This window comes from Pongo abelii, chromosome X (assembly GCF_028885655.2).
Source record: "Pongo abelii isolate AG06213 chromosome X, NHGRI_mPonAbe1-v2.0_pri, whole genome shotgun sequence".
Lineage (NCBI taxonomy): Eukaryota > Metazoa > Chordata > Mammalia > Primates > Hominidae > Pongo > Pongo abelii.
Window position 1 is genome coordinate 75,400,023 of NC_072008.2, and position 24,530 is coordinate 75,424,552.

The following is a 24,530-nucleotide window of genomic DNA, read 5'->3' on the forward strand; positions in this document are numbered from 1 at the left end:
CGATGATGACACTTGATGAATACTTTATACCAAAGTCAAAATTATAGCACTGGAGATAAGCAAAATTCTTTCTTGCAATGACCTACAAAAACTAAAGCCTTTTCTCTGTCTTCCTGTTTTTGTGATAAATGTTTAACTCATGTTATAAAATAAATAGTTTTAAGAAACCAAATCACCAAGATTACTTCTAGCCCTAACATTTGATGATTCGCTATATATAGAGACTCTGACTCCAAGGATGCTCTTAGCAACATCCAAAAATGATAATCTTCAAGGGAGACCCAAAAGAGGAAATCTCTTTTCACAGCCAGAAAGACAGATTCAGAAGCTGTGAGCTTCCTCAAGTTAGAAAGGTTTGAGTATCTTCTCACTATAAGCAAAGTCATCTTTGGTACAAATCCAACTTCCCCTTAAATTTCCTTTTTCACCCCTGGAAACCTGCCCTTCTCTGCTCTAAATCCCAAGTTCAATCTTCATTAGGTATTTTTTTCTAAATGTTCCTCTCCCAGAGTATACGCTGATAATGACTAAATTGTGAGCTCTCCCAAGGATCTTTGCATAGAGGGTTCTCTAAGATCAAAACACTCTAATACTAAAATAAATGACTCTCTAATGATATAATTTCTGGTGTTATAGCAGAATTTCATTTAATAAATATTTATTGAGCCCTGTTATATGCCAGGCAAAACTTTAGGAGGTATGGATAAAGAATGAACAAGACAGACAACTTTTCTGCCTGCATGGAACTTAGATTCTATTTAGGGAGACAAACAATAAGCAACATAGAATATGTCAAGTAGTCAACACACAGGTTAAGGGGGTAAATAGTATTGAAAGTTGCTATTTTTGAAAGGGTGTGGTCTCTGAGGGGGTAAAACTTGAGCAAGTTGGGGAGCAAGGCATATGAATATCTAAGACAAGAGTGTTCAATGCAAAGGAAAGGGCAAATACAAAGGCCCAGAAGCAGGGAAGTACAAGGTGTTATCGGGACATAGTAGGGCTAGAGTACGTGGAGCTGTGAGGCAGAGTGGCAGGAGAGGTGGTGAGGAAGGTATCTAAGGACCGGATTATCTATGGCCTTGTAGATTATGGTAAGGACTTGGGATTTTATTTTAAATCCATTTAAATGGGAAGTGCAAGGAGACTGACATGAACTGACTTATGTTAAAATACTCTGGCTGCTGTATGGCTATTGAATTTATTAGGAGGGCAAGAGTTGCAGCAGAGAGGACACTTGGGAAGCTATTGCAGTGGTCCAAGTGAGACATGAGATAGCTTGGAACTAGGTGATACTAGTGGCCTAATTTGTTATTGAGAATGGGCACATCACAAATCACACTACTTTCAGCCTACTGTGGTTTGAATGTGTCCCCTCCAAAATTCAGATGTTGAAACTTAATGGCCAATGTGATAGGATAAGAGGTGGAACCTTTAATAGCTTATTAGACCCAGAGGGCTCCTCCCTCATGAACTGGGTTACAGATAGCCCTTACGGCCCTTAAAAAAGAGGCTTCCACACAGCACTAACTTTTCTTGCCCTTCCACTTTCCTCCCTGTGAAGACACAGTGTTTCTTCCCTCTGGAGGATGCAGCAACAAGGTATCATCTTGCAATCAGAGAGCAGCCCTCACCAGAAAACTGAACCTGCTGGAGCCTTGACCGTAGACTTCCCAGCCTCCAGAAATGTGAGAAAAAAAAAATTTTCTATTTTGTAAGTTACCCGGTCTGCATGAGGTGTTTTGTTACAGCAGCAGAAACAGACTAAGACACGGACTCATCTCCCACTATATAACCCCTGAATAAGAGATAATACCGAAACTAACAATGTTCTCCTGTATTACTCCTGGCTTCTGTTCACTTGGTTCCTACCATTAAAATTCTATTTATTCTTGAAGAGTAAGTTCAAATATCACCTTTTGGAATAGATCATTTCTTCCTCTGTGGTCCCATATATTCTGTATCCCTATTAGTATAGTTATTTCATTTTGCCTTATATATGTATAACTGATTATGTTTCTGACCTACTTTCTTTGCTGTAAATTTCTTAGGGACAGAGACAGTAATACATTTCCTTATTTCCACGATACATGGTAGCCCTTAGGAATTTAATAAATACTTTGCAGAATAAATGTGGTAAGCTGCTTTCCTTAGGTCACTAATATAATGGTATGTCAGGGTTAATCCTTTTGTAAAGGCCAATTCCCATAGCACTAAAATTTTAATCACTGTTTATACAGCTCTTAATTGACTCTGATTTGGAGTAGATTTTTAAAAGGATGGCATTTTCCAATTTTCCCTCAAGAGTTTATGATTCACTGGCTTTGTACTTTCCCTCAATTTATCTATTTGCAGTTGGTAGCTTAATAATTTATTTACATTACTGACATACTGGGCTCATTATTTTAGGCATTAGTTCATTGGAAATACAAAATCTCAAGAAACATAAACCTTTAACAAGTCGGAATAATTTTTCTAAATGTATCTTTCATTTTAATTATTAAAGTACTATAAATTCATCGAAAAATTCAAATGCAGAAACAAAATAAAAAGTGAAAGTCCCTTAAACACACTAATACTTGTTCCAAGAGCTATCAAGTGTTAAGTATGGTGTGTATCCTTCCAAGGCTTTATAGATGATATATGCATTCATAAATATGTATACATATACACACATTTTATAAGAATATATATGTGTGTATATTCTGAAGACCTATTACGTGCTAGGCGCACAATACAAAGGTAAGCAAAATCAGACACAGTATCTGTCCTTGTGGAGCTTACAGTCTAGGGTATTTGTGTACACATACACACATATGTTTTAAAAATAAAAATAGAATCAGAAAAAGTCAGCAAAAGTACAGCACTCCAAGGGGAGGAGCACACCCTGAAGTGCAAATCCTTTATCTACAATAACAAGAAAAGAGTTTAGAGGCTGGTAAAGGAAGCTCGTCTGGACTTAGTTTGGTTTTGAGAAGCAGAGAAGAAAGAGTGGGCAACAGGTCAGTGAAGCAGTGGGGAGGAAAGAGTTTTTGTTATGAGAAGCCCATAGCTGCCTATATCAACTGGCTAAGAAGACGTAGAGCCTACAAGAACTCATATACACAGCAACCTTAGAACTTAAGTAAAAATTTCTATTATCCTTGATCAGGTCCTGAGCTCCTCTCCACATGTATCGTCTGCAAGTAGAAGGTCTAAAGAGACCTCATTGCAATTAAAGATGTTATCAAGCAAAGCAAAACAAAACAAACAACTCCAGCACAGTTTATACACAAAGATACTACATGAAAATGGGATGGAAGAAACAGAAAAAAAAAAGGCAGATGGAGAATTCTCACGAGAGAAATGTTGCCATATGCAGATTAAAATTGTGACTAAACATATCAGCATAAATTCAGTAATATTAATTAAGTAATCATCTCTATAAAACAAGAATATAAAACAGAAATAGAACTCAGGGAAGAGTTGGTAGACAACAAAAGGAAATGGAATACGAGCTATTTCAGAGACAAAGAAGGTAAAAAAATAAAGCCACCACAGGAATAAAAGTAAAACTGGAAGCAGCAAAAGGAAGTGGAAGCAGCAAAAGGGAAAAAAGATACTGCTGAATAAACAGTAAGAGACAGAAAACAGGAAAAACCAAGCAACCAAAATGAAATGCAAATTGAAATTGGTTGTAACATCTCGGTTTCCTCATCAGTTAATGAATTAAATAAAATCCTTGATGTGTTCATTTAATATTCCTAAGAGAGTCATGATTATATCTTTATTTTTTTGAGACAGAGTCTCACTCTGTCACCAGGTTGGAGTGCAGTGGCAGGATCTCTGCTCACTGCAACCTCCGCCTCCTGGGTTCAAGCGATTCTCCTGCTTCAGCTTACCAAGTAGCTGGAATTACAGGTGCCCACCACCACGCCCAGCTAATTTTTGTATTTTTAGTAGAGATGGGGTTTCACCAAGTTGGCCAAGCTGGTCTCGAACTCCTGACCTCAGGTGATCTGCCTGCCTTGGCCTCCCAAAGTGCTGGGATTACAGGCGTGAGCCACCACACCCAGCCAAGGTTATGTCTTAAAAGTACTAACTGAGATGCCCAATGGATACACTTGACAGGGCCAGGTAAATTGTGTTACTGGAGAAATGTAACTCATAGATTGTTTACATTAATCTTTTCTTGGCTTCCAGATTGAATCCAAAGTGGCAGCAGAACTTTGTTGAATCTCTGCTTCTTTCTTTTTTCTTTTCTATTGAGTTTATGTTTTGTTTTAGTTTCTGGTTTGTGTATAGTCAGTAAGTTATATTCTTCCTTGGTAGCAGCAATGATTGGGAATGTGATTATATGGTCTGACCATTTGGTGGTCTTTGTAATTGGACTAATGGATTATCTAGTCACTTATCTAGTCACTGATGGGTGGGAAATAACAGAGAATTCGTCTTTTTTGTTGTTCTATTTGTTCATTTTGAACTCAAATTAATCAGTAATTTCACGCCTGCAGGGAAGATGAACACTCTAATATCTGGACTGGCATATTTCTGTGTTTACTCTTAACTTGTAGCTGAAATTGTAGATCTGAATTCGTAAGATCGCTTTATCTATGTCTATGTGTCTACAACTGAAAAAGGCTTTGACCTCACATTGTGTGAGTGTAAAATATTTTCCTATCTCTGGGGAGTATTAATAAGTTATATTATAAAGTTTCCTAAATTAAAGGCGCTCTGCTCTAATTGGTTTATAGACATAAATAAGAACTTACATACATTTTTTTTAATTCCAAGAAAAAAAGAAGTTGAACTTCTTTTTTTTTTTTTTTTTTTGAGACAGAGTTTCACTCTTGTTGTTCAGACTGGAGTGCAATTGCACGATCTTGGCTCACTGCAACCTCTGCCTCCCAGGTTCAAGCAATTCTCCTGCCTCAGCCTTCCAAGTAGCTGGCATTACAGGCGCCCACCACCACTCCCAGCTAATTTTTTGTATTTTTAGTAGAGACAGGGTTTCGCCATGTTGGCCAGACTGGTCTCAAACTCCTGACCTCAGGTGATCCACCCACCTTGGCCTCCCAAAGTGCTGGCTACTGCGCCCGGCCAGAAGTTGAACTTTTAATACTAAAATGTGCTAAACTAAAAACATTTTTACAAAAAATTCTGCTAACTCAAACATTTTAAGAATCCAGAATTAAGGTAAATCTTTGGCAAATGAGATTTGTTTAATAATTCTTGTTTAAATCAAGAAACTGGGCTAGGCATGGTGGCTCACACCTGTAATCCCAGCACTTTGGGAGGCGGAGGTGGGTGGATCACAAGGTCAGGAGATCGAGACCATCCTGGCTAACACAGCGAAACCCTGTCTCTACTAAAAATACAAAAAAAAAAAAAAAAATTAGCCAGGTGTGGTGGCGGGCGCCTGTAGTCCCAGCTACTCGGGAGGCTGAGGCAGGAGAATGGTGGGTGAACCCAGGAGGCGGAGCTTTCAGTGAGCCAAGATCGCGCCACTGCACTCCAGCCTGGGCGACAGAGCAAGACTCCGTCTCAAAAAAAAAAAAAAAAAAAAAAAAGAAACTGAAGAGACAACCCACAGAATGGGAAAAAGCATTTGCAAACTACCCCTCTGACAAGGGATTAATAAGCAGATATATACACAGAGCTCAAACAACTCTATAGCAAAAAATCTAGTAATCTAATTTTTAAAATGAGCAAAGGATCTGAATAGACATTTCTCAAAAGCAGACATACAAATGGCAAACAGGCAACTGAAAAGTTGCTCCGCATCATTGATCATCAGAGAAATGCAAACCAAAACTACAGTGAGATATTATCTCATCCCAGTTAAAATGGCTTATATCCAAAAGATAGGCAAAAACAAATGCTGGCGATGATGTGGAAAAAAGGGAACCCTTGTACACTGCTGGTGGGAACATAAATTAGTACAACTACTATGGAGAAGAGTCAGCAATCCCACTCCTAGGTATACACTCAAAAGAAAGGAAATCAGTATATTGAAGAGATATCTGCACTCCCATATGTATTGCAGCACTATTCACAATAGCCAAGATTTGGAAGCAACCTAACTGCCCATCAACAGATGAATGGATAGAGAAAATGTGGTACATATACACAATGGAGCACTATTCAGCCATTAAAAAGAATGAGATCTAGTCATTTGCAACAATATGAATGGGACTGGAGGTCATTGTGTTAAGTGAAATAAGCCAGGCACAGAAAGACAAACCTTGCATGTTCTCACTTATTTGTGGAAGCTAAAAATTAAGCCAACTGAACTCATGGAAATAGAAAGTAGAATGATGGTTACCAGAAGCTAGGAAAGATAGTAGGGGAGAATGTGGGGATGGGTAATGGGTAAAAAATATAGAAAGAATGAACAGACCTAGTGTTTGCTAGCCTAACAGGGTGACCACAGTCAGTACTAACTTAATTGTATATTTTAAAATAACTAAAAGAGTATAATTGGATTGTTTGTAACACAAAGGATAAATGTTTGATGTGATGGCTACTTCACGTACCCTAATGTGATTATCACACATGGCATGCCTGTATAAAAATATCTCATGTAACCAATAAATACATACACTTATAATGTACCTACAAAAATGAAAAATAAAACATTAAAAATAATTTTTATTTAAAAGAGCTATGTCATTTTTGGTGATTTATTTATGTAATGTCTAAAACAAGCATACATTTTATTTTACTTGGGTCTGTTTTTCCTAAATGTATACAGATTTACTAATCAAATAAGATAATGTTACTTATATATAATATTTAAGATTATGAAAGATGTAAATTTGTGTTCAACTGAAATTGAATCCCTGTTCTGACAAACTTTTATTTCAGCAGTAATTACATTCTTTGGTATGTTAGATTTAAGATAATCTAATTAACTTAAAACACTGGTTTGATATTGAGTTCATTAATGGATAATCATTGGATACCTACATAAATTTTAATTAATATAGACTGCTTAAATATTGATTACTAAGCACAGTTTTTTGTTTTTGTTTTTTTTTGAGACAGGGTCTCACTCTGTCACCCAGGCTGGAGTACGGTGTCACAATCATGGCTCACTGCAGCTACAGCCTTCCAGGCTCAGGCAATCCTCCTGCCACAGCCTCCCGAGCAGCTGGGAGTATAAGCATGTGCCACTACTCCTGGTTAATTCTTTAAAAAATTATTTATAGAGACACGGTCTTCCTATGTTGCCCAGGCTGGTCTTGAACCCCTGGGCTCAAGCAATCCTCCTACCTTGGCCTCACTAAGTAGTTTTAAGTTTATATACTGTTGCTTCTTTTTTTTTTTTTGAGATTGAGTCTCGCTCTGTCACCCAGGCTGGAGTGCAGTGGCGTGATCTCGGCTCACTGCAACCTCCACCTGCCGGGTTCAAGTAATTCTCCTAGCACAGCCTCCCGAGTAGCTGGGACCACAGGCATGTGCCACCACGCTTGGCTAATTTTTTGTATTTTTAGTAGAGATGGGGTTTCACCATGTTGGTCAGGCTAGTCTTGATCTCCTGACCTCGTGATTCACCTGCCTCAGCCTCCCAAAGTGTTGGGATTACAGGCATGAGCCACCGCACCTGGTCCTATGTACTGTTGCTTCTTATTTTTATATGCTATGAAGAGGCAATATCTTTGGGTCATGTTAATGGTTGTGTTCATTTTCCTCTTTAAAAGGGATGGGTGTGTACATCGAAAGTGCTACATGTGTTCAGGAGCTCTGTTAATCTGCTATAATGTTTGTGAGAGATAGTTCTCAATTGCACCCCTCAAATTTTCTCTTTGAAATAGATATTATTTTGGTTAAAAGTTAAAATTAAAACAAGTGGTTGAGATTATATTATGAGCAATAGTGACAAATGGGTATATGCTTCTGTTTTTAAAGGGAAAAGTAGTTTGTTTCTAAGACAGTAGTTCTCAAACTTTCTGTTCTCAGGACCCCTTCGTACTCTGAAATATTACTAAGGACTTCCAAAGAGGTTTTCCGCATGTATGTTGTAACTATCAATACTTCCCATATTATAAATTAAAACAGAAAAAATTAAATATATTTATTGATTGAATTGATTTGAGATGAATCTGTTGCATGTGGATGTCAATTTTAATAAAAATGATTTTATTTTAAAAATAAGACGATTGCTTCACATTTTTGCAAAGTTCCCTAATGCGCAACTTAATAGAAATAATTAGACTCTACTATCTGCTTCTGCATTCAATCTATTACAATATCACACGTCATACTGCCCCTGAAAAACTACACATCTTAGTATTACAATAAAAATAGTTTTGACCTAGCGGATGCTCTGAAAGATGGTCAGTTTGTTCCAGAACATCAAAGAGCATAATGAAGGACAAACTGGGAAAGTTAAATTTTTTTGCCCTGGTTTAAACCTAAGTCTGAAATAAAGCTATGCAATGTGTTAAAATTGTAGCAACGTTATCTAAATTTTGATGGGCTTGCTTCCTTAGTTTATTGATTAATGCCTTCACCACAATGCAAAAGCTATTCTTTATCTTCTGTGTAATCTGCCTAGATAGCAGATTCTGTGTTTTACAAGAATAATTCTCTGAGCTTTATGTTGTCTTTTTCTTTATTTTTGATTATTTAGTGGCAAACTAACAAAGTACAAAGGTTCCTCACTTGTCAAAGAGCTAAAGTTATTTAGAATTGTGTTACCTCCTATGTTAGAATTGTGTTACCTCCTATGTACATTAATTAATTAATTTATTTATTTATTTATTTATTTATTTATTTTTGTGATGGAATCTCACTCTGTTTCCCAGGCTGGAGTGCAGTGGCGCAATCTCGGCTCACTGCAATCTCCACCTCCCAGGTTCAAGCAATTCTCCTACCTCAGCCTCCCGAGTAGCTGGGATTACAGGCATGCACCACCACACCCAGCTAATTTTTGTATTTTTAGTAGAGACGGGGTTTCACCATGTTGGCCAGGCTGGTCTTGAACTCCTGACTTCAGGTGATCCACCCACCTCGGCCTTCCAAAGCCCTATGTTTATTTTTAAATGTTTGATTGTCACTTTGTTTAAATAGGTAACCAAGTATTGTTTATTGGGCACTCATGATCCTATTTATTTATTTATTTTTATTTTTAATTTATATAAATTTAAAGGACACAAGTTTAGTTTTGTTACATGGATATATTAAGTAGTAGTGAAGTCTGGGTATTTAGTGTAACCATCACCCAAATAATGTACATTGTACCTATTAAGTAATTTCTCATCCTTTAACCCCCTCCCACCATCTCACCCTTCCTAGTCTCCAGTGTCCATTATTCCACACTCTGTGTCCATGTGCATACTTTATTTAGCTCCCACTTATGAGTGAGAACATGCAGTATTTGACATTCCGGTTCTGAGTTGTTTCACTTAAGATAATGGCCTCCAGTTTCATCCACGTTACTGCAAATGACCTGATTTCATTCTATTTTTATGGCTGAATACTACTTAATTGTGTGTATCTTGATTCCACATTTTCTTTGTCCAATCATCCATTGATGGATACGTAGGTTGACTCTGTATCATTGCAACTGTGAATAGTGCTGCAATAAACATATGGGTGCTGGTATCTTTTTAATATATAATTTCTTTTCCTTTGGGTAGATACCCAGCAGTGGCATTGCTGGATTGAAAAGTCATCAGAAAAATGCAAATTAAAACCACAATGACATATCATCTTACACCAGTCAGGATGTCCATTATTAAAATGTCAAAAAATAACGACGTTGGCAAGGATGCAGAGAAAAGGAAATGCTTTACACTGCTGGTGGGAATGTAAATCAGTAGAGCTTCCATGGACAACAGTGTGAAGATTTCTCAAATAACTAAAAACAGAACTACCAGATCCTATTTTAATCAAGCGCCCAATTTGCCTCTAACAACTCTTGATTTTACCTTCCAAAAATTGAATCACAAATAGAGATTACCATGAACTACTGTACATCAAAAAATTAGATAACTTAGATAAAATGACAAATTCCCAAAAGCACACAAATTACTAAATTGACTTTAGAAGAAATAGAAAATCTCAACAGACCTATAACAAGTAAAGAGATTAAATAAGTAATTTAAAACCTCCCAATAAACAGAAGTCCAGGACCAGATGGCTTCACTGGTGAATTCTTCCAAACATTTAAAGAAGAATAAACAGCAGTTCTTCTCAAACTCTTCCAAATAATGGAAGAGGAGGGAATACTTCTTAACTTCTTCTATGAAGCCAGCATTACCCTGATACTAAAGCCAAATGTAGACATCACAAGAAAAGAAAATTACAAACCAATATTCTTTATGGATATCAATAAAAAAAACCCAACAAAATACTAGCAAACCAAATCTTACAGCATATTAAAGGATTATAGAATCTGATTAGGTGTGATTTATCCCAAGAACGCAAGGGTGGTTCAACATAAGCAAATCAATTAATGCAATATACCACATCAATAGAAAAAAGGAAAAAAGGTCATATTCATTGATGCAGAAAAATCATGTGATAAAATCCAAAATATTTTCAAGATAAACTAGGAATGGAAGGGAATAGCCTCAACCTGATAAAGGGCATTAAAAAAAATTCCACAGTTAAAATTATACTCAATGGTGGAAGCTCACCCCTAAGATCAGGAACAAGACAAGGATGCCCTCTCTCACTATCGCTATTCAACGTTGTACAGGAAGTTTGCTATTCAACATTGTACAGGAAGTTTTAGCCAGATAAATTAGGCAACAAAGAGAAACAAAAGGCATCCAAAGTAAACAGAAAGAAGTGTAACTCTCACTGTTCACAGATGACATGACCCTACGTATAGAAAATCCCAAAGAAACCACAAGAAAGCTACAAATTCGGCAAAGCTGCAGGTACAAGATCAACATGCAAAAATCAATTGTGTTTCTATACATCAGCAATGAACAATCTAAAGAGGAAATTAAGAAAACAATTCATTTACGATAGTATTCAAAAGAATAAATTTAGCCAAGAAGGTGGAAGATCTGTACAATGATTATTATAACACACTGATGAAAGACATTAAAGAAGACCTAAATAAATGAAAAGACAGCCTACATTTATGGATTGGAAGACTTAATATTGTTAAGATGTCAACACTTCAAAACTTATATTACGCTAAGTAATCCCTATCAAAATTCCACCAGCCTCTTTTTACAGAAATGAAAAAGTCAATTCTCAAATTTATATGGAATTGTAAGGCGCCCCAATAGTTCAGAATGAATCTTGAAAAGAACAAAGCTGGAGGGCCAACACTTCTCTGTTTCAAAGCTTATTAGAAAGCTACAGTAATAAAACAGTGTGGTACTACCATACAGATAGACATATAGACCAACAGAATAGAACTGAGAGTTAAGAAATAAACCAATAGATCTATGGCAGACTGATTTTCAACAAGGGTGTCAAGACCATTACATGGGACAAAGAATAGTCTCTTCAGGCCAGGTGTGGTGGCTTACACCTGTAATCCCAGCACTTTGGGAGGCCGAGGTGGGTGGATCACCTGAGGTCAGCAGTTCGAGACCAGCCTGACCAACATGGTGAAACCCTACCTCTACTAAAAATACAAAATTAGCCGGGCATGGTGGTGCATGCCTGTAATCCCAGCTACTTGGGAGGCTGAGGCAGAAGAATCGCTTGAACCAGGGAGGAGGAGGTTGTAGTGAGCCAAGGTTGTGCCATTGCACTCCAGCCTGGGCAACAAGCAAAACTCCGTCTCAAAACAAACAAACAAACAAACAAACAAAAAATAATAGTCTCTTCAACAAATGGCGTGGTGGCAGCTGGATTTCCACAGGCAAAAGAATGAAGTTGGATGCCTACTACACCATTGAATATAAAAATGAACTCAAAATGGATAAATTACCCACACATATAAGCTAAAACCATAAAAGAACATATAGGAATAAATCTTCATGACTTTGGATTTGGCAATGGATTCTTTGACACGACACTGAAAGCACAAGCAACAAAAGAAAAGGTAGATAAACTGGACTTCATCAAAGTTAAAAACTTTTTTTACATCAAAGGACATTATCAACAAAGTGAAAAGAAAACATGCAGGAGAAAATATTTGCAAATCATATACCCGATAAGGGTTTAATATACAGAATATATAAAGAAATACTAAAACTCAACACCAAAAAACAACCCAATTTTAAATATGGGCAAAGAACTTGAATAGACTTTCCCTCCCTCAAAGATGAAATACAAATAACCAATAAGCACATGAAAAGATGCTCAGCATCTTTAGTCATCAGAGAAATACTAATCAAAACCATGAGATACTATTTAACCTACTAGAATAGCTATAATAATAAAAAATGGAAAACAACAAGTGTTAGCAAGGAGGTGGAGAAATTAAGATACATTTCCTGGTGGGAATGTAAAATGGTGAGAATGGACTAACACAGTAAATTGGTACCAGTAGAGTGAGGTACTGCTATAAAGAGACCCAAAAATGTGGAAGTGATTTTGGAACTGGGTGACAGGTAAGAGGTTGGAACACTTTGGAGGGTTTAGAAGACAGGAAGATGTGGGAAAGTTTGGAACTTCCTAGAGACTTGTTGAATGATTTTGGTCAAAATGCTTATAGTGATATGGACAGTGAAGCCCAGGCTGACATAATCTCACATGGAGATGAGGAACTTCTTGGAAACTGGAGCAAAGGTCACTCTTGCTATGCTTTAGCAAAGAGACTGGTGGCATTTTGCCTCTGCCCTAGAGACCTATGGAACTATGAACTTGAGAGAGATGATCTGAAATTGGAACTTATGTTTAAAAGGGAAGCAGAGCATAAAAGTTCGGAAAATTTTCAGCCTGACAATGCAACTGAAAAGAGAAACCCATTTTCTGGGGAGAAATTCAAGCTGGCTGCAGATATTTGCATAAGTAACGAGGAGCCCAATGTTAATCACAAAGACAATAGGGAAAATGTCTCCAGGGCACGTCAGAGACCTTCAAGGCAGCTCCTCCCATCACAGGTCTGGAGGCCTAGGAGGGAAAAATGGTTTCCTGGACCAGGCCCAGGGCTTCTCTGCTTTGTGTACTCTTGGAACTGTGACTTTTAGCCACATCCTAGCCATGGCTAAAAGGTGCCAACATACAGCTCAGGCCATTGCTTCAGAGGGTGCAAGCACCAAGCCTTGGTGGCTTTCATGTGGTGTTGTGCCTGTGGGTGCACAGAAGTCAAGAATTGAGGTTTGGGAACTTCTACCTAGATTTCAGAGGATGTATGGAAACAAATGTGTGTCCATGGAGAAGTTTGCTGCAGGGGTGGAGTCCTCATGGAGAACCTCTGCTAGGGTAGTGAGGAAGGGAAATGTGGGGTTGGAGCCCCCACACAAAGTCCCCACTGGGGCAGTGCCTGGTGGAGCTGTGAGAAGAGGGCCACCGTCCTCCAGACCCCAGAATGGTAGATCCACTGACAGCTTGCACTGTGCACCCAGAAAAGCCACAGACACTCAATGCCAGCCCATGAAAGCAACCAAGAGGGAGGCTGTACCCTGCAAAGCCACAGGGGCAGAGCTGCCCGAGACGATGGGAACCCACCTCTTGCATCAGCATGACCTGTATGTGAGACATGGAGTCAAAGGAGATCATTTTGGAGCTTTAAGATTTGATGCCCTGCTGGATTTCAGATTTGTATGGGGCCTGTAGCCTCTTTGTTTTGGCCAATTTCTCCCATTTGGAATGGGTGTATTTACCCAATATCTGTACCCCCATTTTATCTAGGAAGAAACTAACTTGGTTTTGCTGTTATAGGCTCACAGGTGGAAGGGACTTGCCTTGTCTCAGATGAGACTTTGAACATGGACTTATGGGTTAATGCTGGGATGAATTAAGACTTTGGGGGACTGTTGGGAAGGCATGATTGCTTTTGAAATGTGAAAGGCACATGAGATTTGGGAGGGTCCGGGGTGGAATGATATGGTTAGGCTTTGTGTCTCCACCCAAATCTCATCTTGAATTGTAATCCCCATAATTCCCATGTGTTAAGGGAGAGACTGGGTGGAGGTGATTGAATCACGAGGGCAGTTTCCCTCTTGCCATTCTCGTGATAGTGAGTTCTCATGAAATCTGATGGTTTTATAAGGGACTCTTCCCCTTCACTCGGCACTTCTCCTTCCCACCACCTTGTGAAGAAGGTGCCTTGCTTCCCCTTCACCTTCTGCCATGATTCTAAGTTTCCTGAGGCCTCCCCAGCCATGCTGAACTGTGAGTCAATTAAACCTCTTTCCTTTATAAATTATCCAGTCTCAGGTAGTTCTTTATAGCAGTATGAAAATGGACTAATACACCATATGATGGAATAGAATTCAGCCTTAAAATGGAAGGGAATTTTGACACACGCTATGACATGGACAAATCTTGAATACATTATGCTAAGTGAAATAAGCCAGTTACAAAAGGACAAATATTGTATGATTCACTTAAAGGAAATATCTAGGGCTGGGCATGGTGGTTCACACCTGTAATCCCAGCACTTAAGGAGGTCAAGGTGGGAGGATAGCTTGAGTGCAGGGTTCAAGGCAGCAGTGAGCTATGATTGTGCCACTGCACTCCATCCTAGGCAACAGACCAAAACCCCAACTCAAAAAAAAAAAAAAAAAGAAATATCTAGAATAGGCAAATTCATAGAGGCAGTAAGCATATGAGAGGTTACCAGGGGCTGGAGAAAGGGGGAATGGGGAAATTATGCTTTAATGGATGCAGAGTTTCCGTTTGGGATGATGAAAAAATTTAAAAATAGATAGTGGTAATGGTTGTACAACTGTACACTTAAAAATGATTAAAACAGCATATTTTTTATTATTATTATTATTATTATTATTATTATTATTATACTTTAGGTTTTATGGTACATGTGTGCAATGTGCAGGTAAGTTACATATGTATACATGTGCCATGCTGGTGCGCTGCACCCACTAACTCGTCATCTAGCATTAGGTATATCTCCCAATGCTATCCCTCCCCCCTCCCCCCACCCCACAACAGTCCCCGAAGTGTGATGTTCCCCTTCCTGTGTCCATGTTAAAACAGCATATTTTATGTTATATATATTTTACCACAAAACTTTCATGAAATAATGTACTGTTTTCCAATAGGGAATTTTACTTTCCTTCATTCTGATATTAGTCACCTTAATTAACTACAGCCATTAAATCTCTATAATGTATAGACAGTTAAAAAAACCTCTGAAGATTGCCTGAAGTCTATATATAGACTATATAGATACATATATATATGTATATAGTCTAGCTGTGTGTATAAAAATATACTTAGACTATATATATGTATATATAGCAAGACATTTATCTCTATCTCACTATATCTCTCTATCTATCTATAGTCTAGTTGTATTCCTAAAACAGAAGAAATTCATTTTTTTTGGTGGACAGTTAGCATTCTGACATATTTTTTTATTTTTTATTTTTTTGGAAACAGTGTCTTGCTGTGCTGCCCAGGCTGGAGTGCAGTGGACAATCTAGGCTCACTGCAAACTCCGCCTGCGGGGTTCAAGCGATTCTCGTGTCTCAGGCTCCCGAGTAGCTGGGATTACGGGCACACGCCACCATATTTGGCTGGTTTTTGTATTTTTAGTAGAGATGGGGTTTCGTCATGTTGGCAGGGTGGTCTCGAATTCCTGGCCTCATGTGATCCACCCACCTCGGCCTCCCAAAGTACTGGGATTACAGGCATGAGCCGCTGCATACTTGCTTAAAGAAAAGTCACGAAGGCAATGAATTTTGCTCTGAGCACTGCTTTAGCACTTTAAATTCTACTATGAGTTATTTTCATTACCATTAGATCCTAGGTATACTGTAGTTTGGGTTTTTAAAAAATGTCCAGGTAGTAAGGTTTTTCAAAAAAAAGATTCCAATATTAATCTCTAGTTTTTGCATTGTGATCAGATGATGTTGTCTGTTTTATTTACATGTCTTAGAATTTATTCAGGTCTTCCTTGACATCAATTTTGTAAAACTTCAAAAGCACACGAAAAGATGATATGTTGTCTGTTCTCAGGATACACAGTATATTTTCAGGCTACAGAGTTTTACTTCCATTAAATCTTCTATAGTAAGTATTTTATTTGGGTTTTCTCTATCTTTACTTTTTGTTGTTTTTATTCATTTAAGTGACTGTCATAGACTAAGAGAAGTAAATTAAATGTTATGTGTTTATGTTCTTCCTTATAATTCCTATAATTTGATACTCAAACTGCCAAAGACATAACACATAAGTGAAAACAAAGTGACAGACCAATAATTTCTAAATGTTGGAAAACAGAATTCATCAACATATTAAAATAATAACATATTATGACCAAATAGGGTTTATTCCAGGAATGAAATGATGACTTAATTTTCTAAAATCTATTATTATAACTCAATATATTAATAGTTCAAAAGAGAAAAATATGACTATCTCCATAAAGTCTGAAAAAGCATGTAATTCAATTGAATATCCATTGATTTTAACAAATTCTGAAACAGGGACAGAAAAACACATTGTAAAAACTTCAGTCTAAACCTAAAAGACAATACCACATTTAATGAGGAAATAGTATCAAGATATTAAATAACTTCCAAAGGCTTACCGTTTAAATTATTTTATTTATTTATTTATTTATTTATTTATTTATTTATTTTGAGACAGAGTTTCGCTCTTGTTGCCCAGGCTGGAGTGCAATGGCGTGATCTTGGCTCACTGCAACCCCTGCCTCCTGGGTTCAAGAGATTCAAGGATGCCTCAGCCTCCTGAGTAGCTGGGATTACAGGCATGCACCACCATGCCTGGCTAACTTTGTACTTTTGGTAGAGACGGGCTTTCTCCATGTTGGTCAGGCTGGCCTCAAACTCCTAACCGCAGGTGATCTGCCCACCTTGGCCTCCCAAAGTGCTGGGATTACAGGCGTGAGCCACTGCACACAGCCTATTTAGATAATTTTATAACAAAATATTAGCAGTATCTGTTATCTTGATTGTGAAGACTAGCCTACATTTAGTCAAACTTAAAGCTTGATTAAATTAGACATTAAATCTAGTGATCTAAGATTAATAATATTATGTTAAACAATAATAAAATATTTAATGCTATACTTTCATATAAAGCAAAGTAAAAAATATTCTTAATCTGTGTGTTACAGAGTCAATACTGATATAGAGTGGAAACAAAATCAGCTCTTAAAAAATCATTTGGGCTGGGAGTGGTGGCTCACACCTGTAATCCCAGTACTTTGGGAGGCCAAGGTGGGCAAATCACTTGAGGTCAGGAGTTCAAGACCAGCCTGGCCAACATGGTGAAACCCTATCTCTACCAAAAAATACAAAAGTTTAGCCAGGCGTTGTAGTGCATGCCTGTATTCCCAGCTACTCAGGAAGCTGAGGTGGGAAAATTGCTTGAACCCAGAAGGCAGAGGTTGCAGTGAGCCAAGATCACGCCACTGTGCTCCAGGCTGGGTGACACAGTGAGACCCTATCTCAAAAAAACAAAACAACAGAAAAAAAAACATTTGACTGGTTATCAAGTACCGCAGTGGCACAAATTTCTGGTGACAAAAGACTTGTTTATTCAGATTCTAAGCTCCTTTCAAACTGTGTTACCAAATTTCCAGTTCCTACTGTACCTGTTTGTTTCAGGAAATTCTGGATGTCATTGCATGTCTGGATCTCCTCAAGTGCACGACTCAGGAACATGGTCTGTTTGGCAACAATGTAACAAGATAATTAGTCCCAACAAAAAAGAACTTTAAGCAAATTAATATAATCTCATATCATTTTCATTAAAAACAGGTAGAAATAAATTAATAGAAAAATGATAGTTTAAACTGAACATTTTGGAGTTTATACAGAAATATTAGCCTCTATTTGCACATTTCCTTATTGTTTCAGAAAAATGAGGATTAAATAGAAAATCTTGAGCATTATCAATTTCTTTAACAATCTAGAACAGAAGAGAAACACTTCTAGAATGGTTGTGTAAGGAGCTCCATGGATCCTCTCCTCAGCAAAACAATCATCATAACTAGTGAAAATTAGAAAACATAATCATGTAAAGGCTCAGGAAATTGCCCTGAGGGTATAGAGAAAATGAAGAAACATTTATTCCAGGAAATCTACTAAGTCTTAGTAAGAACAGTAAGAGCCCGTGACATTTAAGCTATGATTCACTCACCACCCGCCAGCTCAGTGTGATGTAAGCACTACTTTAGGTGGGTGTGGCCAAGAAGATAGGACTCTCTCTACCTCCAGTTTCTTGGCTAGGGATTCTTTGAAGGGCCAGAATGCTGGCACTTCTCATCCCCCCAGATCTCTACTGTAGAAGCTCTATTATAAACAAGCATAGCTCAGAGGCCTAGAACTCTCTTTCTCTACCCAGCCTCTATTTGTAAGGCAAAAGCTCTATCCCAGGCATTGCAAGCTCAGGATCCTGGGTCTCAATCTCATCTCATCTCAGCTCTCTCATCTCAGCTCTCATCTCAGCTGCTTATAGGATAGAGTGTCCATGCTGGGAGCAGCAAGCCAAGAATATCAGGGACTACAACTCTTGCCCAGTCTTCCACTCATACAGTTGGATTGTCACTCTGACAGAAGTGGGCCACTGTCCCTGCCCCTAGCTCCAAAACAGTGGTTCAGTTTCTGCCCAGTAGGAGAGGCAGATCTATAGCACTCCCTAAAGGAAATGACTTTAATTGGAACAGAGCATGGGGAAGTTCAAGTCTAAGGACACTGTAAAAAATCATGGAGATTTTGGTAGTGAGCAATTAAGAGGAGATTGGTAGCTCGATGATATTAAGAAGAAAATAATAGATCAACTAGAAGTTTATAGAGAGAAGTATGTGAAGAGACAGCTAAGAAGATTTCTATTCCTTCAAAGGGGTCCTATTTTAATTGGAACAGGCTGTGGGGCAATTTATGCACGAGAGCATTTTAACACATACACACACACACACACATGCACACACAGTAATCACCTAGCAATTAGTCAACACTAACAGCTGGATGTGCTACCAATAGAAGAAGGTCATCTAGAAGCTTAAGAGGTCAGATCAGGAAAAGAGTAATAAAGAACCCTCCTAAAATCACTGTCATCCTTTACCAGAGGGAGGTATAAGCAGTCTTTGCACAGGCAAAGACTGTGCCTTCCAAAGAGTGACATCAGAGTCTATGTACCATGGGGAAAATAGACTTCACTATTTCCCTATAGCTAATTCACTAAACAAATAAAGAAGCAAACATTAACATCCACAAACCCCATGGGGAGATCAGTACCCAAAGATACTACAACATATTATCTAAAACGTCCAGTTTTCAACAGAAAATTACAAGATATGCAAAGAGACAGGAAAGTGTGACTTCTACATAGGAAAAAAGCAGGTAACAGGAACTGATTCTGAAAAGGCCCAGATGTTAAACTTAATAGACACAGAATTCAAAGCAGCTATTTTAAATATATTCAAATAACTAAATGAAACCACAGTTAAAGAAAGAAGGTATGATAAAAATGTTCATCAAAAATGAATCTCAATAAAAGGATAAAAATTATAAAAATCAGATGGAAATTCTGGAGTTGAAAGCTACAATAAATGAAATTTTAAAACTCACTAGTGGGTATCAACATTAGGTTTGACTTAGCAGAGGAAGCAATCAGCAAACATGAAGATAGATTAGTAGAGATTACGAAATATGAGAGCAGAATGAAAAAGAAAAAAAATAAACCAAGCCTCAGTAAAACATGGGACACCATTAGGCACACCAGTATACCCATAATGGGATTACCAAAAGAAAAGGAGAGAAAAAGAGAAAAAATATTTTAAACAAATGGCTGAAAATTCCCTAATTTTGATGAAAAACAATAATCTACACACTCAAGAAGCCCAAAAAACTCTAGGTGGGATCAAGAAACACAGATATCCAACCAAGATACATTACAAAATGGTAAAAGGCAAAGAAAAATTTGAAAGTAGCAAAGAGAAACATGACTCGCCACATGTAAGGGTGATTAAGATTAATAGCTGATTTCTCATTAAAAACAATAAAGGCCAGAAGGCAGTGGGACAACATATCCAAAGTGATCAAAGAAAAATAAAACTCTACTAATAATCTAATACCTAGAAAAACTATTATTCAGAGAAGGTGAAATAAAGATGTCCCTGGATAAACAAGAGCTGAGAGAATTCGTTGCTAAAAGACAATCTTTCAGGCTGAAAAGCAAGTAATGCCAGACAGTAATTTGAATCCAGATGAAAAAACAAAGAGCACTGGTAGCATTAATTATATAATTATAAAAGACAGTATTAATATAAATGTACATTTCTTCTTCTCTTGTTTTAAAAAAACAATATATATACACATATATGTGACTATATATTTGTATTGTTGGGCCTCTGACATATAGAAATGAAATATATTTGACAATAACAGCACAAGAGGCAGGTGGGAAGAAAGTTGTTTTGGAGTAAGAAAATGAGACTGATATGGTTTGGCTGTGTCCCCACACAAATCTCATCTTGACTTGTAGTTCCCATAATCCCCATGTGTGGTGGGAGGGACCCAGTGGGAGGTAATTGAATCATGGGGGCAGTTTCCCCCATGCTATTCTCGTGATAGTAAATTCTCACAAGATCTGATGGTTCTGTAAGCGGCTTCCCACTTCACTCGGCTTTCATTCTCTTTCCTGCTACCCTGTGAAGAGGTGCCTTCCATCATGATTCTAAGTTTCCTGAGCCCTCCCCAGCCATGTGGAACTATGAGTCAATTAAACTGCTTTCCTTTATAAATTACCCAGTCTCAAGTATTTCTTCATAGTGTGTGAGAGAACAGACTAATCCAGAGACCATGCAGTAACTCTAATCTACAGGAAAAAATGAGGAAAAGCATAAAAGGTAAGTAAGATGCTTAATATAAGAAACCATAATATACTTTCTTCTCTAAGTTTCTTTATTTTTGAGACAGAGTTTCGCTCTTGTTGCCCAGGCTGGAGTGCAATGGCGCGATCTTGGCTCACTGCAACCTCCACTTGCCGGATTCAAGTGATTCTCCTGCCTTAGCCTCCTGAGTAGCTGGGATTATAGGCACCTGCCACCATGCCCAGCTAATTTTTTGTGTATTTTTATTAGAGATGGGGTTTCACCATGTTGGCCAGGCTGATTTTGAACTCCTGACCTCAAGTGATCTGCCCACCTCGGCCTCCCAAAGTGCTAGGTTTACAGGTGTGAGCTACCACACCTGGCCTCTTCTCTGAGTTTCTTTAAAATACTTAAAATTCTATAAAGTGATACTATAAGATGTATTGTTGTGTTTGGAGCATATATAGATGTAATGTGTATAACAAAATAGCATAAAAAAGAGGAGAGAACAGAGCTAATAGGAATAGCATTTCTATATCTCACTGAAATTGGGTTTATAATCTAATGTAGATTCTGATAAATTAAGATCTATATTGTAAGCCCCAGAGTGACCACTAAGAAAATAACTCAAATATTGTGTAAAAATCATTAAAAGACCAAAAATGTTACATTAGAAAACATTCACTTAATGCAAAAGAAAAGAGTAAAGGAGAAAATCAGGAATAAAAAATACATGAGATACATAGAAACCAAAAAGTAAAGTAGCAGAAGTAAATTCAACCATAAAAATAGTAACATTAAATGTGACTGCATTAAACAACCCAATAAAAGACAAAGATTATCATATTGAAACAAAGATGACCCAACTACATTCTGTCTACAAGAGACACATATTAGGTTCAGAGACAAATAAACAGGTTGATTGTGAAAGGATGGAAAAAATTATGATATGGAAACATTGACCATAAGAATGTTAGGGTGACACTACTAATATAAGACAAAAATAGACTCTAAAACAAAAAAAAATACTAGGGACAAAGAGGAAAATTTTATAATGTTAAGAGGGCCAATCCATTGGAAATGTATAGCAATTATAAACATATATGACCTAACAACAGAGCCCCCAAAATATAAAGCAAAACTGGGTAGGATTGAAGAAAGAAATAGATAATTCAACTTTTATTAGTTGGAGACTTCAATAGCCCACTTTAAGTAATGAATAGAATAAGTAGGCAGAAAACCATCAAGGATATAGAACACTTGAACAACACTATCAACCTACTAGACCTAATAGCCATAAAACATTTCACTAACCCAAGTAGAATGTACATTCTTCTCAAGCACACATGCATGGCACTTTCTCTAGGATAGCTCACATGCTAGGCCATAACACAAACTTCAAATAAATTTAAAATAATTGAAGTCACAAAGTATGTACTCTGATCACAGTGGAATAAAACTAAAAATCAGCAAGAGAAAACAATTTGGGAAATTCACAAATACGTGAAAATTAAACAACAGATTCCTAAATAATAAATGGGTCAAACAGGAAACACAATGAAAATTAGAAAATATTTTGAGACGAATGAAAAAAATACAACATACCAAAATTTATGGGATGCAGTTAATGCAGTTCTTAAAGGGAAATTTATAGCTGCAAAAGTTGATATTAAAAAAAGAAATATCTCAAATCAGTAACTCCAAGTTTTACCTTAAGAAGCTGTAAAAACAAAAGCAAACTGAACTGTAAACAAGCAGAATGAAGATTTGAGTGGGAATTAATGAAATAAAGACTAGAAGTGCAATAGAAAAAATGAAACCAAAAGTTGGTTCTTGAAAAGAACAACAAAATTGATATACTTTTGTCTATACTGACCAAGAACAAAAAGAGAGAAGACACAAATAACTAAAATTAGGAGTAAAAGAGGAGGTATCACTACTGACCTTACAAAAATAAAGAGGACTATAAGGGAATACTATGAACAACTGTAAACCAACAAATTCTATAACTTAGATGTAATGGATAAATTTCTAGAAAGATAAACTACTAAAACTGACTCAAGAGGAAATACAAAATCTGAATAGACTACAAAAAGTAGTGAAAAATTTATAATCTGAAAACCATAAAACATTGTTGAAAGAAGTGAAAAACCTAAATAAATGGAAAGATATTCCATGTTCATGAATCAGAGGCTTTAATATTCTCCCTAAACTGATTTACAGTTTCAATGCAACCCCTATCAAAATCACAGCTGGCTTTTTTGCAGAAATCAACAAGTTGGTCCTAATGGAAATTCCAGGGACCTAGAATAGCCAGAACAATCTTTAAAAAGAAGAACAATGAGGGAGGACTAACACCTTCCTATTTCAAAATGTACTACATAAAGCTATAATTATCAAGGCAATGTGGTATTGCCCTGAGGACAGACATACATGTCAATGGAATAGAATTGAGAATAAACCTTCTCATTTATGGTCAAGTGATTTTCAACAACGCACGAAGATAATTCAAGGGGAAAAAACAGTCTTCAACAAAGTACTAGGACAAATGGATATTCAAATGCAAAACAATAAAGTTGGACCCCTATCTCACACCATACACAAAAATTAACTCAAAATGGTTCATAGATCTACATGTAAGAGCTGAAAATATAAAAAATCTTACAAGAAAACATTGAGGTAAACCTTCATGACTTTGGATTAGAAAATGGTCTTAGATATGATAACAAAATAAATAAAATGGATATCATCAAAATTAAAAATGTATTTCAAAGGGCACTAGCAAGAAATGGAAAAGACAAACCACAGAACAGGAGAAAATAATTGCAAGTCATGTATTTGATAAGAGTATAGTATAAAGAATATATAAAGAATTATTACAACTCAGTAGTAAAAAGACAAATAGGCTAATTTAAAATGAGCATGAAGCACTTTGGGAGGCCAAGGTGGGCAGATCAGTTGAGGTCAGGAGTTTGAGACCAACCTGGCCAACATGGCAAAATCCTGGCTCTACAAAAATACAAAAATTAGCTGGGCACAGTGGCGTGTGGCTGTAGTCCCAGCTACTTGGGAGGCTGAGGCAGGAGAATCGCTTGAACCTGGGAGGCAGAGGTTGCAGTGAGCTGAGATCGTGCCACTGCAATCCAGCCTGGGTGACAGAACAAGACTCCATCTCTAAATAAATAGATAAATGCAAAAAGATTTCAATAGATATTTTCCAAAGAAGATATACAAATGGCCAATAAACACATGAAAAGATTCTCAACATCATTAGTCATCATGGAAACGCACATCAAAACCACAATGAGGTATCAATTTATACTCACTAGGACGGCTATAATTAAAAAGATATAATAACAAGTGGTGGCAAGGAGGTGGAGAAATTGGAATCCTCATTCAGTCCTGGTGGGAATGTAAAATGGTGCAGGTGCTTTGAAAAACTCCAGCATTCCTCAAATGATGAAACATAGAGTTACTATATGACCCAGCAATACCACTCCTAGGTATATTTCATATTGAAAGAAATGAAAACAGATTTCCATGCAAAAATTTGTACATAAATGTTCATCACGGCATTATTCGCAAGAGCTGAAAATTGGAAACAACCCAGATGTCCATCAATGGATGAATGGATTTTAAAAATGTGATATATTTATACAATGGA

General features: G+C 37.2%; 1 protein-coding gene across 1 annotated transcript in view; it reads right to left on the reverse strand.

Moving 5' to 3' along the window:
• The window catches only part of TEX11 (testis expressed 11), a 377,626-nt gene that overhangs the window by 38,916 nt on the left and 314,180 nt on the right, over window positions 1-24,530 (reverse strand). The window contains exon 25 of the mRNA XM_024240693.3: window positions 17,645-17,717. Within this exon, the coding sequence (XP_024096461.1) occupies window positions 17,645-17,717 (73 nt within the window). The remainder of the gene's footprint in view (window positions 1-17,644; window positions 17,718-24,530) is intronic.